This window comes from Achroia grisella, unplaced genomic scaffold, assembly GCF_030625045.1.
Source record: "Achroia grisella isolate CSIRO2021 unplaced genomic scaffold, CSIRO_AGI_Agris_v1 utg642, whole genome shotgun sequence".
Lineage (NCBI taxonomy): Eukaryota > Metazoa > Arthropoda > Insecta > Lepidoptera > Pyralidae > Achroia > Achroia grisella.
In genome coordinates, this window is record NW_026712979.1 from 3,595,700 (window position 1) to 3,613,664 (window position 17,965).

The window sequence follows — 17,965 nt, forward strand, 5'->3', positions numbered from 1 at the left end:
ACATTATAAACAAAATTTCATCGCACTTTCTTGCTATATACTAACTACTTATTACTAACTTTCGCGTCACTATTTAAATATTTTTCTAATTCAGCACATATACTCCAAATAATAGTGGGCAATTTATTCGCGCAATATCGCAGTTACGCCACTTTAGAATTAAAAAGATGGTCAAATTTAATTGGAGATCCTCTTTCGACATTAGCTATTTTGCACATTCAGTGAATAAATAATATAATAGTTGTTTATAACAAATAAAATCATAGTTTAAATTTAAATTATTATACATTATACCTAGACACATTATACTATAGATGAAGTTATCATGAATTTCCTTACATTATGAATACGATAGTATGATTTTTACAACGAAGTTGCTGAACGGATATTACTAAAATTTGACATAAAGATAGATTATACGACGAGGAAGGATATAGGCTATCTCTTATCTTAAAAAATAAACAGAAAGGAGAAAATAGGGGATGAAAGTTTGTGCAAACGAAGTCGTGAGTGATCCAAGCAGATTGTTTCGTAAGCTATATTTTAGTGGTTTTATTTTAGTTTAGTAAAGTTAGAGTGAGGACAAGGGAGTAAATTTATAGACTACGGAAACTTGATCATCATAGTCCATCGGATTGGCAGCGCAAGAAGGGCAGTGCTATTAGTGTCACCTGATGACAAGATCAGGTGCCTCAATACATAGAGTATTAAGGCAGAGGATTGAGGCGATGTTGCTAGTTAGTGAGATTTTAGGCGTATCTAGTCATATATAAAAAACTATAATTAAAACAACTTGATATAAATACTTTTTAACAGTCACGTCTTTATGATGCTTCCGCTATTCTTAAAGCAAATTCAACCTGAAGAGACTCAGAGAGTCAAATATCTTAGCTTTGACTTTTGTCAAACAAATGTAAAATATTATATGCTTCTGATATTGTGTGATCACTTGCAATATAAAAGGCTTTCCTCACAAGTTGTTTACCCTTGAGATAGGAAGACGTTCAAACTGGCAAATACAACAGTATGCTAGAAAGAATACTAGAAAAATTCATAGGTGAGATGGATGTGCACGTAATTCCAGATATATCCAGGTAGCTCAATTCCGCAAAAAATATACTCCAAATATTTAGTATCTTTATGTACGTCATAAATACCTTAGAGGTATATAAACACAATTAACATTTAATACATTGAAAAAATGAAACCAAGTAATATATTAATATTACAATGATTAGTAAAATGCGTGTTTATTCAGTTTTGCAACTGAAATGTTCATAACAAAACATTTTCAATAATATTACATAATAATATATATAATGACAAGACACATAAAATAGTTCATAATAATAAGTATATAATAAATTATAAATTAATAAAAGTACACGTTTGCGAAATGTAATTTTTTTAAAAAATGTGTAGACAGACAGACTAATATTCTAAAAACATTTATCCTTCAAAGTACGGCATTAATTAAAAATAATATTGTATGTTACTTTGACTTGTTTTAGCATCTATTGCCTAATCAATGAATTAATTACGTGTCGAGTTGCTCATTGTTTGAGATCAAACAAACGAATGTTGTTGCTAGTAAGTACGTCTGCATTCGTGCTTATATCGAAAATAATTAATTACTTCGATACTAGCAATATAGCTGTACGGTCTCCAGTTCCTTGGCGGTTGTATATGCTGTGAAATTTTCAGTAAATAAAATAACTACTCTGGGAATTCTACTTCAACCCCGATTATTATATTTTATGCTGATTTCTATGTATATCTTATGTACAAGCATGTGTGTTTATATATATGTATATGGATATGTAGGTAGGTAGTGTGTATGCATTTGATGCATGTGTGTATGCAATAAAAAAATTAATGTGCAAATTGAACTTTGTGATATTAATAAAGAACTACAATGAACTGATGTTAATAAAGAAGATTTGAATGTATCAGTCACTAAAGTTACTGATACATTCAAATCCTTATTTATTATTCCAGTTTCTAAATAGGAAACTAAAAATTTATTAACTACCGACTACTGCTAGATTATATGAGCCGTGTAAACAACACGGTATTATAAAGAAACGTACGCTGGCATGTGAGTTTATAACCAGTAATTATATTTATATGTACCTAAACATCTTACCATTTTATAGCAAATTACTATCCATATCTGCTACTCAAGGGCACTTGATGGTAGGTAATTACCATCGAGTCATGGTTACTGTGGTGCAAGGTAAAATAACGCGAATAAATCTTTCTATTTAAATTGTGTTTAAACAGACATAAAGATAATACCGCCACTTTGAAATGCAGGGATTGCTCTGTCACACGTAAGTCAGTTATATTTTTCATTTCCTAGAAACTATACACCTTTTACCTTTTTCTTTTACTGTACAATAATACTGACGGCTTTTACCGGAGTTGTATAACTTTGCATGTTTTGTATATTATATGTATATAAGATTTAGCCTATGTAACTCTGAAATAATGTACCTTTCAAACAGTGAAAGAGTTTACTTTCCTTACAGCTTTTTAAAATTAGTGTAAGTGTTATGACACTGACATATCTTTGTTTTCTTAAATTCGAGAAAGAGATGACGGTCTCACTTTTATATGTACTCTCTATATACTCATCAATACCAAAATCAATGTTTCTTTTTATAATCAATTAATTTTATTATTATTTTGATATTTGTTACCATGTACTATGATATTGTAAAAATTAATAACAAAATCTTCATTATCGAATAGACAATCGTCAGGTGCATGTTTACACTGTTACAAAGGAAGAATGCGTCATTTGGTATCATATTCGTATTGAATGTTTAGAAAACATTGCACTTTCAATGGATACAGCTATTTGATCTATTGTGGAATGAACAACGTTGTTATATAACATCATATTGACTAAGATGGTGTAGTGGTTTAGAGTTCGATCCGCATACAAAAATTTAAATTCTTGAGTATATCGATGGTCGCGGGTTCGAGTACATCGTTTTATTTTCGAGTACAAACATTTCTATTCATGAATATGATTATTTGTATTATTTTATAACCATATATATATATATATATTTAATATCCAGCTAAAAATTGCAGGTGACATGCAAAAGTTAGGCATGTGGAACACGCATTCTTTTTCCATCTGGTAACAGAAATAAATATTAGCATAATTATAATTTATTCAAATCTATACATACTTCTATAGAATATTCGGAATAAATACATCCTAATTATCATTTAACAGGAAAACTCAAAGGAGAAAATATCCAAGTCAGTGGAGAAATAAATATATACACATCTTATATTAAATGCCTAATCAAAATGTTATTTAGCAGTCAAATATTTATTTGATGAATTATTAAATAATTTATTAGTACTGTTTCTTTTCTTTGGGGTTGTGCAGATCAGTAATTAAATAATATAGCCTATTTCTACATACAGTAATGTATCTTTTAAATGAAGAAACAATTTACTTAAATTGGAAAAAATATTTAATAATAATAAATATTTAATAATATTAAATTAAAATATTAGAAAATTTAAGACAGTAGAAGTAAATACAAAAAAATACTTATATTGTAAGATTTTACTCTATTTTAAAAAGGCTCTTGTAAATATTGAAGTAAATTAATTATTTATGTTAATACACCCTAAAAAAGTGTTTAATCTGTCACTATATAAATAAGAGTTATTTTAATACGTAACACAAACACAAAATACTGTCAGATAAAAACAAAATGATGCAACTGTAACGGCGGATCGAGTAAGTCGCAATGTTAAACTGTTTTGGACCACTGAATTTCAATTTTGCTGAGACGTTTATTTTTTATTTTATGGCATTATTGTGCAAATTAGAAAGATAACCCAATCACAATCGAATATTCATTCATTGCGCAATTGTATAACATTTTTTTGTTACGGATAAGCCCGCATGATTTTGTTATTCTAAAACAGAAATGAATTCACTTCAAAATCTGCTTCATACGTTTTATTGTATATCAATTGCCTAGAGAAATTCATTATTAATCATATACCTACCAAAAGTAGGAAGTTTATAATTTCAACGATATTTTTATATTTCATTAACATAAATTTGTAGAAGTTATGTAGTTACCCACAGCGTCGAGGACGTTACTTGAAATTTTAAATAATTTTTTGACAATATCGTCAGCTATGGGAACAGTTGCCAAAACTCCCACAGAAGATGAGTTAAAGAGTCTGCTCGAGCTAAGCCGAGTTGCCGAGTAGCCTAGAAAGAGAGAGGAAACAGAAGTATAGTATTATAGTTAACTATTTTATACTAACACGTGGAATTTAACATTTTTTTAATACAATAACAATAAAATGTATAAAGTAAAAGTAGTCTAAATCACTCCTTATAACACCAGCTATCTGAAAGTGAAAATCTCGTTAAAATCAGTTCTGTCATCTCAGAGATTATCAAGATCAATCTCTGTTCTGTTCTGAACAAACAGTGCTTTAAATTTTTTTTTATAATAAGTTCCGTATATATTTTTATATGCATTGTTATAGTGAAAAGCTGTTAATTAGAAATTACAAACAGACATTTCATTTTTATTTATTTGTATTGTAAATATGTTTAAAACAATTATAAGCAATCAATAAATTGCTTAGTATCTAATCATAGTTAAGTATTACATTGCGTGTTTCTGTAATGTGTAGGTAGGTATATAATTGATGTATTTACCTCGCGCATGATGCTGTATTAATTAATATAAAGATATCAGTTACGTCCGCTGTAAATACAGATATGGTTATAAAAAAAGTATAGTTTTAAAATAGGAGAATATAACAAAAAAGATGGTATTTTATGATGGTAATGTAAACAGCAAATTTTGATTTTTCAATTATTCTGCCGCCACACTCTGAAAATATTAGAGTATGCTCGAAAAAGATACATTAAATTATTTATTTTTTTAATTATACTATTTTATAAGTGGGTTAGAATACATTAACGGATATAAAATACTACTCCCTACCTATGTCCTTTTACATAACATATATTACGTGAATGCTAAATTTTATGATGATCAATAGAAATGTTTAAGCAAAAATAAGACACAGACATACATACATTCAAACTTTAATATTAGAAAAGATTTATTTGTAGTCATTCCAGTGATTAATCTATATTAATAGCAACTGTTACAGCAAGAATGGGTCAATGTTTTACATACAATTCTCTCAATCTAGCATACTAAATCTTTGTCACTCTCAATTTCCAGTATTTTATACAACTCTCTGACTTAAGTCATATATTTTCTTTACAGACAGTGAAATCAACATGCGACTGCATAAAAACTCAACTGAGCACAATAGCAATTTCCTTGACACTATTCAACACGGTGCGCCTACCGCGGGAGGCGTTCAAACATGGAGCAGTTCCTTACCTGGTGGTCTACTCATTTTGGCTGCTAGTAGTCAGCCTGCCGACGACGCTACTGCAGCTTGCTATGGGACAGCTGAGTCAACAAGATCCTGTTGGTGTATGGAGAGCTGTTCCAATATTAAGAGGTAATCAAGATACATTTAAAGATATGTAGCTTATACTAAGTCGTGCTTAGTAGTACCTTATGAATTATAAGTAAGTCTTATATCATAATCAAAAATAATTTATTCATGGTAGGACATTTTAGCAGCTTTAGATTTTTTTTATTTTTTACCTACCATTACCGTAGGTACGTACCGTTTAGTATACAGATTCAATTAAGAAGAACTGTTAAGAAACACAATTGTTTTTTTAACCCAGTTTATATATATTGTATACTTATACAGGAGTCAGGTGTAATATATATGTAATAGATAATAATATATATTTAAAAGCGTAACAATTCTCAGATGCGGCTAAAGTATACCAATGTAGCTGAAGGGCGTCTCATAAGTACTGTTTATTTTTTATATATCAACTAGTTCATACCCAAGACATGTCTATCTTTTAAAAACCTCAATATAAAAACTTCATTTAGACCGTGTCATAGGTGGGTGGCATCTTGGATTTGATGGCGATGGTTACCACTTACCGTCAGGCAGTGTCTCTGAATATAAGACATCCTAGTCATCCGGAATTTGTATTATTTTAAACATGTACAACATTTATTAGAAAATAATATGAGCTGAGTTTCTTATCAGTTCTTCTCATCTCGAAATCATTCCGAACCGACGGTAGATTTGACATATCATAAGAGTCTGTAATAGATCTATATGAATAAAGATATTTTGAATTTGTAGTTATCATTTACATGAATAAATTTTTTTTTTTTTAGGTATTGGTCATTTGAGGATTTTGACGTCATTCATATGTTGTATGCTCAACGTGATGTATGTAGCCCTTTCGTTGGCGTTCTTAATTTGGATAGGAAAGGACACATTCCCACTGAAAGACTGCACTAAGCTGCATATAACACCGGTAAGATCTTTATTATATATTCTATGTTCTTATCATAAAAGCAACTCCGAAGTAAACTATTTTACTAATCGTACTAATATTATAAACGCAAAAGTTTGTTAATATGGATAGATAGACGGATAGTTGGATGTTTGTTGCTCTTTCTCGCAAAAACTACTGGACGGATTTTGATGAAACTTTACAGTAATATAGCATCAGAATAACATATATTCTATCAATGTCATGCAGGTGTAACAGCGGTATAGTAAATGTTTAATAAAATATGCCTTCCCTAATTCTAAATAAATTGTGATGATTATATTTAAGGCACAATATTACTATCACAATGAAATACATTCTGTATCTTATAATGACATCATTAATAAAGCAAATAGGACGATCATTGAACAAAATGTATTAAAATTAACCCACATTAACTAAGAAATCACTAATAATGGGAAATCCACCTCGAAATTAAGTCATTAACGTCGTTAATCCAAAGTTTGTAGTTTTAAAACGAAGTATAATTTCATTATTAGGCACGTCATTCAATCATTTAGATCTACTTTACTGTTGTATTTAATGTTGTCATCATTCAGGGGATATCATACATTGCATTTGCTTTTACGGAGTCATTCATGTACTTACTCTCCCATTGATATCCTAGTATTGTTTGTAATACGATTACTTGACCGTCCGTTCATGTACATTACTCTAAAGATACGTATCTACATTTGAGATTGATATCAGAAAGCGAAATTCCATTACATTATTCTTCATATGAAAATAAAACCTAATATCATAGTAATAAGCACTATTATTCCACTTTATTATTTCATTCAAACCACATACACTCTGTATAGGAACATCCCATATGCATGTGTTAATTTACGAAATTTCGTTCTATATGCAAATTCTTATGAACATAATAATGTTTAATTGCTACAATTAAATTTTTACACAATCCGTAATAGCATATTGTATAGAATAAGAGAATAATTATTTAAATTAATTAGTGTATATTCAATTTACATCTAAAATATCTTTGATAGAAATGAAATAATATTTTTAAATAAAGAAGACCTAATATTCCATATTGTGCACTAAGCACAGGAATTGTAAACATGTTTTGTTTGTTGTTTCAGCACGGATATGAAAATAAAATGAGTGCAGCCGAATGTTTCAAGTTAGTATGTAATATTTGTATGTATTTATTTATTATACAGACTATTTAAAAAAAACTATAGGGTCTTTAACTTGTTTTTTAACTAAAAAAAACGATTGACGAATGGCGATAAATTTTAAAGAAAGAATTTATTATTTAAAATTTAAATATCATTATTTATGTAGGCATATGCCAGAGAAGTTACAAGTGAAATTGACAATGCAATTAGAGTAATAAAGAATTTACAAGAAAATGAGCTCTTACTGTTTTTTTATGATATGGAAGTACATTACTAAAATATAGATTCATTTTTATATTAATTTAGGGTCAATGTAGTGATTCCAGCATAATTGCTATGGACTTTGCTTTCTTAGTAATTCAGAATGAAATATGTTTTTTCTCCTTCCTGATGTTATTCATGTATGTATGTATGGTTATCATAAAATAAAATAAATGTCGCTGCAGACTTTGTAAAAAGGCGTCTGCGCGAGTAAATATTGTTTTGGTTGAAGGATGAGATAAAGTGAAAGGATAAGTTGTACTCAGTACTCAGAAATGACAATAGTATCACGGGAGTCACATGATAACGTGATGTGTATTATTGTTTATGTATATACCTTTCTATCTGAGATCAACGCGACGACTGACTGGTAGAAAATGCCATCAGGCATTAAGTTCTCCGTGTATACAATTTTATGTACAAAAGAATGTACAAATAAACGAAGTTTGTGACTTTCCACCACGTCAGCTTACTTGTCATTCCTTTTACATTTGAAAATTGTATATTTCTTATTTTAAGATGGTTACACAACTTAAAGTGGACCTTTGGCACTTTGGTCTGTTTCTGAAGATGTATAGAATAAGAGATGGTTTATTACAATTTTGTTTCAGCACAACATTCTTGGCGCCGTTCACGGATAACCCGCAGTATCTAGGAGTAATGACAGTTATAATATTTATTTTATGGTTTTTCGTGCCAATATTGTGAGTATAATATTTTATGCGTTGCATTTTATGGGTTTTAGAAAATATTTCTCTACAGTCATCTAATGATGATATGCATTTTTAGTTGTACTTCTCCTTTTCAAACTAACTACTAAAGAAAAAGTAACTCATTATATGACTTTTAATATATAAACTAAATCATCTAATAAAATAGAAAAATAATTTGCTTACTCGTCGTTCCCTTCATGATAAAAGAAACATATTAATTGCTGCAATTGTGTTCGACATATTATTTTTTACATAGAATCATATACATATATATATATATATACACTTTCACAATATTCCGAACAGACCCAAATATCGTGTCATTGCCGTGTTTAATTAAATTCGCTACATTTGAAAATATACAGCCCTAAATTAGCGCAATTAACATTAATTGACCCAATTAGATACTCATTGTAATGAATGTGAAATTAGAAGCGATCTAGTGTTCTAATTACGTACATTGTTATTTTAAATTATTTGAAAATATTCGAATATTAAAAATAAATTAATTGGCCGATTCAGTAGCGTCGTGAGTCGGCCTTGTTCATAATAAAATATAATACTTAATCTACCGTCATTATTAAATAAAAAATGTTACAAATTTAAAAACTAAGACTTCGATATAAAAAGTATAAAACATCATAATGAAAATGAAACTTATAGACACAAAATTGCACCCGAAAATAGAACAGGGTATTTGATGTTCCATTGTTTCTGCTTACTCCATTGAAAGATAGGTGTGGCGAATTTTCAATACATAATGTATTAATTTAAAAATGCATATATAATTTTATTGCAAAACTTGTACTATGCATTTTCATACATTTACTTAAATAAAGTTTTTATTTCTGTTGTTTTTTTTACTCGCAGTATTGAGTCGCTGATTGATATTTTAAGATTTTATTCTCTATTTAAATATATAAAGGCATAAACGTTAAACATTCTACAATTTTTAAACAATTATATTTTATTCGAATATCAATTGTACAATATTTTTATTTTAAAATTAAGAGAATCAATACATATTTGGAATTTACAATTCAAATAATCTTTCCAAAAACAATTCCAAATTTGAATTTTAAAATGTGTATCATAACATTTATAATTTTTTTATCTATTATGTTTAATTTCGTTGAGTAAATTGTTTTCTTTCTTTATTTTCCAGTTTGTACCGTCTACACAAATCGTTAAGAATCTCACTAGCCGTCATGGCTCCAATAGTTGTCATAATGACAGTTATACTTTGTACATTTCTGTCTAACAGCGAGTCCCTGAGGGCAATGTTTGAATCCTGTGAGAAATGGATGCCAATATCCCAACCATACATTTGGCACAGTGCTTTGATACAAGCTTTGTTGTCCACACAGATTGTAGGTGGATATTTGATTAGTGGCGGAGGAACTGTTTATAATCATTCCGATGTGAGATGGTAAGGGTCATTTTTAAATGTTATAATAATAACATTGTTTTTTCGTAATTTATTTTAATAATATCGTGAATTTAATTTCTGTATGGAATTAGAAATTTACTCATTTTATATAGGTACTTGAATAATAAAAAAATATATATGGACAATAATCTAATAGTACACCAGTCTAATAACCAGGCATTAACGATATACGCTGATGAAACATCACCACCGTCATATCAAATGAACATGAGGTGAGGTCAGTTGGCCCGTGGTAAATTCACCAAAAATGAATGACGATGGTTTCCAGAGGGAACTAGGTGGAGGTCGACCTGACTGCATTCATAACAATAATTAACAATTAAACACTAACCCGTTCCCCGCTAAATATATTATAATTTTTTCAATGAACAGGTAGAATAAAAAGGTAGTATTTTTTTTATTTAAATTGACGTGACATATTTCAATTCTAAGGTGCGCTGGCAGTATCCCATATACTCAAAAAATTTACTATCAACCTTATTCACAATTGAGAGTATTATTTGACAAATATTCAAAGTGATATAATATAGTAATATCATAACTCTATATAAAAAACTACTGGTTTAATTCTGATAATAATATTGAAATATTAAGTAATTCTAATACGAAACAATTGATATTGTCTATTGCGTGACGCTAATTAAATATATATATTAGAATAATATATAAATCTTGAACTGGTTGATTAGAAACTTTGCAGACCAATTAATTTTGGATGACAATAGACGAATTATTCAGGCACGTTGAAACTTCGACAAGTTCCCGTAATAAATAAAATCAATTATAAATTGTATTAATAATTCAACAATCGCCTTTTTACATGAACTGTACCTCGGATATAATAAAATGACAAAATTAATTTATGATGTTAGTGCTATTCGTTAGTATTCTCGTGGATAAAAATGTTTGGCCCCATATGCTGCAAATCATTCATTTCTTTGCAATATCCCATTCCTTAAATCTTGCAAAACACATCATGACGCAAGAAATAAGTTTTTCGATTATATTTATTACGAATACCTCTTTTTTATTCAAACATTTTTTTTTATAGGGTATCGACCTCTGTAATACTCACAAATCTGATTTCTGGTTGGTTGTGGGTCTTGGTATGGGAATCAATTGGTGGTGATGACAAGAAAGATACAAGTTTTATAGCAATTCTAGTCTTAATATACCAATCTAATGTGTCAGGGAGAAGAACAAAGGAATGGCCGATGATTGCATACGGAATAGTTACAGTATCTGGCATTATAACTATGGTTAGTATAAGCTTCTTATAGATATACACTTACATATATTACATAAATAGTTTGTACAAAAAGTTCAATAATATATAATACTACAATCAGGACCTTGGATGATTAACACAGAGTTATATAGTCCCAAGTTAAGCAAAGGGTAAGTTGGTAGAAGGTAGTGTTATAAAAGTACCAGGCAACTAATAGAATACTAATTTAGTTTTTTTTTATAAATACATAATTACTTATAAAACAGCCACACCAACACAAACAATCATGCTTATGAACACAAATGTTTGCATCGTGCGAAGAATCGAACCCGGCTGTGTAAGCAAGATCATCGAGGCCGTAAAATAATAATCAAAATGTTTCACAACCGTTATCATAAATGGTGTAGTTAGAGGCATTGTCAATGGACGAATTAGCCCAATACTTATGATGCTCAGATTTGACTTCGGATATCGCGTTGATTGTCTAGGTATAATTTGTAAGTGTAATTAGTAATTATGTTTCTTTGTTTAAAGTAAGAAGTATTTATGACATCGGTATCGCAGGTAGTAGGTATATTGATTCCCATACAGTGTATTGAATTTATCTAGTTAGGCGATTAACTATATTTTTTTTGATAACTAAATTTGATCACATATATACATATATATTATGTTATTATTATACATATGTATATATTATACACATATATACATATGTATTATATATTATGTCTGGAAGAGATTGTTTCAGCGATAGGACTACTTTTTGTGCATCATAATATTTTGTCAGTATAATTCTTGTATAAAATATTTGGTGCAATAAAGAGTTTATACCTAAAACAAATAAATATATTTCGTGATTTATCAGTTACAATATTAAACCACTAACCCACAGTGTTTTTATTATTATTCAATAAGTCACTCTGTCTCACTAATTGTCATAATTATTATTTTCCAGCTAACTCTTCTATTCCCAGTATATGATAAAATACACCGTATGGCAGGTGGTAACTGGAGACTTTTTGCAACGGCATCCTCAGCTGTCGGTACAGCCGTAACAGTGGCTATTTTAGCAAAAGGTCTTGAAGTAGCCACAATATTAGACGACTTAGTGATACCAATTTTAGCGGTATTCACCTCAGCAGTAGAAGTTGTTGGCTTCGTCTTTATTTATGGTATGTGTTTTAAAATACCATCCCAATCTTCTGGATGAATGGAGGTCCTCCAGCGTGCGTTTTTTAGAAACTTTTTGCCATGCACAAGCTCATTGTGGAAAGCACTTTCCAGCAATGGTATTTTCGTACCGATATTGAAATCTTATTGAATCAATAATTGAATCGATATTGAAACCTTCAAAAAAAGAGCTTATTCCGTCTTAAAAGACCGGACCTATTTGCAATTACCTTGATATTGCTGGTGCTTATGGGTGGCGGTAATCACTTACCATTAGGTGAGTTACAAGCTCATTTATCCCCTATGCTATAAAATAAATTAATAAATCGATTATGAAGGACTAGAAATAAATTAATTGATATATGACTCGAATTTTGATAAAATTTATATGCGATTAACATAATTACATCTAAATAATTAATCATAATATTTTTACAGGATATACAGTTAAGTTAAATAATATTGATTACATAGACCTAATGCCTCTATTGTTCTCGCTTTTAGATGTCATTTTATATTAACATTACTAGTAGTATCTGTTAGATGGTGTTTATTCGATACAGCGAGATTGTGAATCATTCAGAGCTATATTTAAAAAAAAATACCACACGCTACCAATAAAGAAGAGACTATATTAGACTATAAGAGCCTATCGTTATCTCTCCATGTCTTGTAGTAAAATCGGTTACTTTTTTTTAACCCTGTAAAATTCACAGATGTTTTTAACAGTGAATTTATTACAGAACTTATGTTTTTAAAGTATATTATTACTTAATTACACTAAAGCTAAAACTTATAACTAAAATTTATACCCAAATTTATATTAGGCATTATGAGATTAATCATTATCGAATATTGTAGCCAACATAATATCGCTAAACGTATCATTATAGCCATATCGATAGTGCTGAAATATCGAAGTCATTAAAGATTCATAACGTATTAAGCTGATAATAAGCATAATATTTATGGCTCTAAAAAGTGTCTATATTAACATTGTTAACAAATTTTGAAAGCATAGAATTATAATGATTTTGTACAAATAGAATATTGTATAAAAAGTGATATTATATTCCATTGGATTAGTAGAGACTTTGTCAAGAGACTATAGATACCATGGAGAATGTTCACTTTATATATATATTCATATTTTCTGGGTATATTGGAATCCAACCTGATGTCTTTCGGATTAATTTGGTTTCATATCGGTGTTTACATCACCGGATAGTCAATCAGAAATATAAATTGTCATTCAAAGTTTTAATTGTCTATACTAATACAATTAAATGCCTCAAAATATACTAGACCGAATAAAAATTCTTTTCTCTATACAACAGATACAGCAAGTAACATAGGCTATATAGTTAATTTAGTTACATATTAATTTTGTATATTATTAAAAAAAATCTTATATTTGCTATTCAGGTTGGTTTTACCTCGCAGTGGACATAGAGTTTCTAACAGGCATTAAATTGCCATGTATTTGGATTGGCACGTGGTGGCTGACTCCTATACTTCTGTTGGGTACGACTGGTTGGTGGCTCCGTGGTGTACTCCGAAATTGGAGTTACACTCAGACCTTATGGCCTTTACTGGGGGTCTTCATAGCGATTTTGTTCATCATGATAGTAATGGCAGCCATTGCTGTAGCTAAAGAAGAACAGTATAATTTTGTTACGGTGAGCGTTTTTTATTAATTATTTATTCAGGCAATACAAACTTATGTAATTAATTATTAATTATAAATCGAATGCTTCGCTGTAATGTTAAATGAGCGTTCTGTGAAAGTACGCATGAATTGTAACCATACAGGTAATTGTATTATTGAATAATAATGTGTTGTTATATTTTATTGTAATCGTATATACAGTAACAAATATATAAAACAGATGACTATTGACTACCTAACGAGAAATATTACGAGGAAGATTTATTTATGAATATTAGACATTAAAAGTAATATGAAATATTTTTACGATTGAATTCCTTTTATTTTTTTAAATGAAAACATGTTAATTTTGATATCCTGAAATCCCAATTAGTATTATTGTTATAAAAGTCTTGAGATAAGGACTTTGAAATGAGGAATACTATTTTGTGGTCAATCAGAACTATGTCGCAGATCAGTTAATAATGAGTTTAATAAAGATATAATTTTCCTTTTTCAGAAAGTGGCTTCAGCTTTCAGTCCATCCAGGTTATGGGGACCCGAAGAACCAATGGCGAGATACGTTTGGATGTCACAACGATACTCTTGCGAAGTCACAAGCTCTGATAACGATAATAGCTCCGAACCGGTCAATTATTCCCAAATAATATTTAGTAAAGACAACGAAAAGATACACAACGACAATTGGCTTAAAAGCAACAGTATATACCAAAGAAATTATAATCTGTACAACAAAAATGTATATTTAAACACAAAAGATGTTGAATACAATAATCCACCTATATACACTACTTATTCTGTACCAAGAGGTAAGAAGAAGAAGAGAGAAGAAGAGAAATTCCGTTCACCAAATGTGTGTATAGCAAAAAATGAAATAGGTGGTCCCATAGGTTGTAATTGTAATAGACACTTTACGTTAAATGTACCAGATTTAAAGAAAAACGAAGTAACGACTAGTCTATAAATTTAATAAGGAACTAAGAACTGTAAATAAGTAATGCAAGGAATCGTTTTATAAATCTAAACGAGGTGTTTTTAACTTCTAGAGATGTAGTGCCAATTATTATTTTACAATATTTATAAACAGCTGTCAGTGATTTTGATATTATAAATAGAAACACTTAAGTTTGTGTGATTGATACGTGTCTTGATTTTAGCGTACAACGATGGCCTTACCTAGTCTAACTTATAATTATAATCGTGATAAAGCAATAAATTAATTATAATAGTATTATCAAATCTTTATATTCCCACAAACTTTAATACCTGCAACGTTCTGCGATACCTTATTTTATATACTATTGAGGATGACGATATTCTAGCTTTATTATTTTCATTAAGGGTTTAAGCGTGAAATAGTGACGACCACGTGCCTTATCTAATTAAATAATGTAAACTGTAGTTATAGCGTTGACAGAGAAAAACTTGTAATGGCAAAAGTCAGTAGCTTTGTTATTCGGTTTACTTAATTATTATTTTTTATTTAAAATATATTTTTTATTTATCTCTTTCGCCAATATTGAAAGAACGTAAGGAAAATCATAACTTTAATTTCAATATTTTATTGAAATTAAAATTAAGAACAAAAGCCGGTCTTATGACAGGTGTAAAATTTTATACACAATAATGAAATAGAGCATTTTCAAAAAACAGTAAGCATAATTTGTAGATGTAATTACAGGAAATGACAAATAAGGATGAGATACTTAATAGACACTTGTAATTCACGCTTATGTTATTGTCTACATAGTCTATATTTCTTACTGCTGGAAACACCAATAAGAAAGCAAATTAATCCAAACTTTGAGAGATTGGCACCTACTATATTGTAATCAAATATAGGTAATCAGCGAAAATCTTTAAACTGCGGAACTTTAAAGGTTACATTCACAATAACATCAAGAAATGACAATCTGCTCTCTGTATTTAATCCAACCTTACCACTTCTGTGATTTATAGTCGTGGTGATATAAATCCCAATCATAATTATTATATTGATGGTCTCAGTGGTCTAACGGTTTAGTACCGCCTTTCTTCAGCTGGCGGGTTCGATTCCTGTGGAAATATCTTGTTGTCATAACTCTGATTATTTGTATCATCCTTGATTTTTTCTAGATACATTGTACTTAAAAAAAGAAACATTCATGTCGATTGTCTAATACCCAAAATATAAGCTCTGTTTAGTCTCATGACGCTGTGTGAGTTTTCCTAATTCATCACAAACTTCAATCACATTTACAGAAATTATAGGAGATAACAAGGAGCTATCAATGAAACCACAATGTTAAAGTTCTGTGCCCGCATTGGAGAGTATCAGCTTAGAGTTAGATTTCCAAATCAACTACGCCAAAACCTAAGTAATGATAAGCCCGATTAAACCCACTAGAGCTCCTAACTCACTCACAGAGGCTTTTAATATCGAATTCGACGTTTATCATATGGTCACCTCTTTACTTAGTTACATTTACTTAGGAGACAATATTAAAAATAGGGGAAATGTGAAAAACAAATTTATTCGTCTGACCTCCGGCAAAGTATAATTCAGTAACATTTACACAAAAAAATTTAAAAAAAATTTTATTTATGGAATCTCGAATTTTATTCATATAGATTATACTATGGTGTGGATGCTCAGCACATATGGTTAGTTACACCCGCGTAGGTATATACTGAAAACCAGAGCTGGGCGCACATCAATCCAATAATAGCTAATTTTGTACCTATTGCCAATCATTATAAATGTTTTGTACATCTAACTGTCTTATTATACTATTGTTGGCAATAAATATAATATTATTATTATTTATTATTATGGAAAATACAAAAGCATTTAAAAGCAAATTTTAATATAGCAATATCCCATACACGATAAATAATTATCTTACTCTAGTATAATCTATACCACAGGACGGATCTCGTTTTCAATATATCAGCGGCATAAAAAATATTGAAAATTCTTTGAATTTAAATTTCCATAGAAAAATAATAAAAATGCATGAGCGTCATGTATTTGTGTATTTAGGTTTTTATAAATCAACCCGTGACCTTATTTTGTCCACGATGATATTTATAATTAGCTATCTAACAGGTAATTACAGCTATCGAACTATAAGTTAAATGTACCTATAAAACCTACCACCAACTATATATAAATACAACATTATTTGTAGCAAATTAGTAGTGACTCAGTCATAACTATTTGAAAATTACTACAAGCATTACACTCTTATCACAAAACTAAAGTGATATATCATAATTTGACGACCTCGGTGGTCTAACGATTTGACACACCGCCTTACTTCCGATGGTCGCGGGTTCGATTCCTCGCACGGTACAAACGTTTGTATTAATAAGTATGATTGTTTTTATCGATCTGCATGTTTTCTTGTATAATGCGTATGTACTTACGAAAAAAAAATCTATGTATTTGTATCAGTCATCTAGTACCCATAACACAAGCTTTAGCTAGCTTAACTCGGGTCTAGATGGTGCTGTGTGTATTGTCCTGAGATTATATATACTTTTATACATCTTAGTATAATATCATAATTTAAATTATACTATTTCATACAATTTTAAAGAAAAATGCCTGCGGTAAGTAAGGTATATCTTAATATAGGAAGGTAAACAAAATTAATGGAGCTATTTAAAAATTCCGACCGCAACCACCGACAGCTATAGAGTTTGAGGGTGCCCATCAAAATAACTACACAAGTACACTCAAAAAAGCGAAAGAGATCCTCACAAGTAATACTTTTTGGAGTTTTCCACGAGATTTATGTTAAAAACTTAAGCAATTTTTCATTTTTTCCCTCGGCCCGCGTGCTCGTTCGCTGTGTGAACGATTATCATTTTGTTACTTTTCTTTGGGTCAA

The 17,965-nt window shown here is 29.7% G+C and overlaps 1 protein-coding gene across 1 annotated transcript in view; it reads left to right on the plus strand.

Moving 5' to 3' along the window:
- The window catches only part of LOC131849434 (sodium- and chloride-dependent glycine transporter 2-like), a 34,628-nt gene extending 19,182 nt beyond the window's left edge, over positions 1-15,446 (plus strand). The window contains exons 2-10 of the mRNA XM_059199511.1: positions 5,298-5,541; positions 6,291-6,433; positions 7,558-7,598; positions 8,469-8,561; positions 9,736-9,999; positions 11,072-11,279; positions 12,207-12,423; positions 13,847-14,100; positions 14,590-15,446. Of these exons, the coding sequence (XP_059055494.1) occupies positions 5,298-5,541; positions 6,291-6,433; positions 7,558-7,598; positions 8,469-8,561; positions 9,736-9,999; positions 11,072-11,279; positions 12,207-12,423; positions 13,847-14,100; positions 14,590-15,054 (1,929 nt within the window). The 3' untranslated portion in view covers positions 15,055-15,446. The remainder of the gene's footprint in view (positions 1-5,297; positions 5,542-6,290; positions 6,434-7,557; positions 7,599-8,468; positions 8,562-9,735; positions 10,000-11,071; positions 11,280-12,206; positions 12,424-13,846; positions 14,101-14,589) is intronic.
- Positions 15,447-17,965: the final 2,519 nt, after the last annotated feature.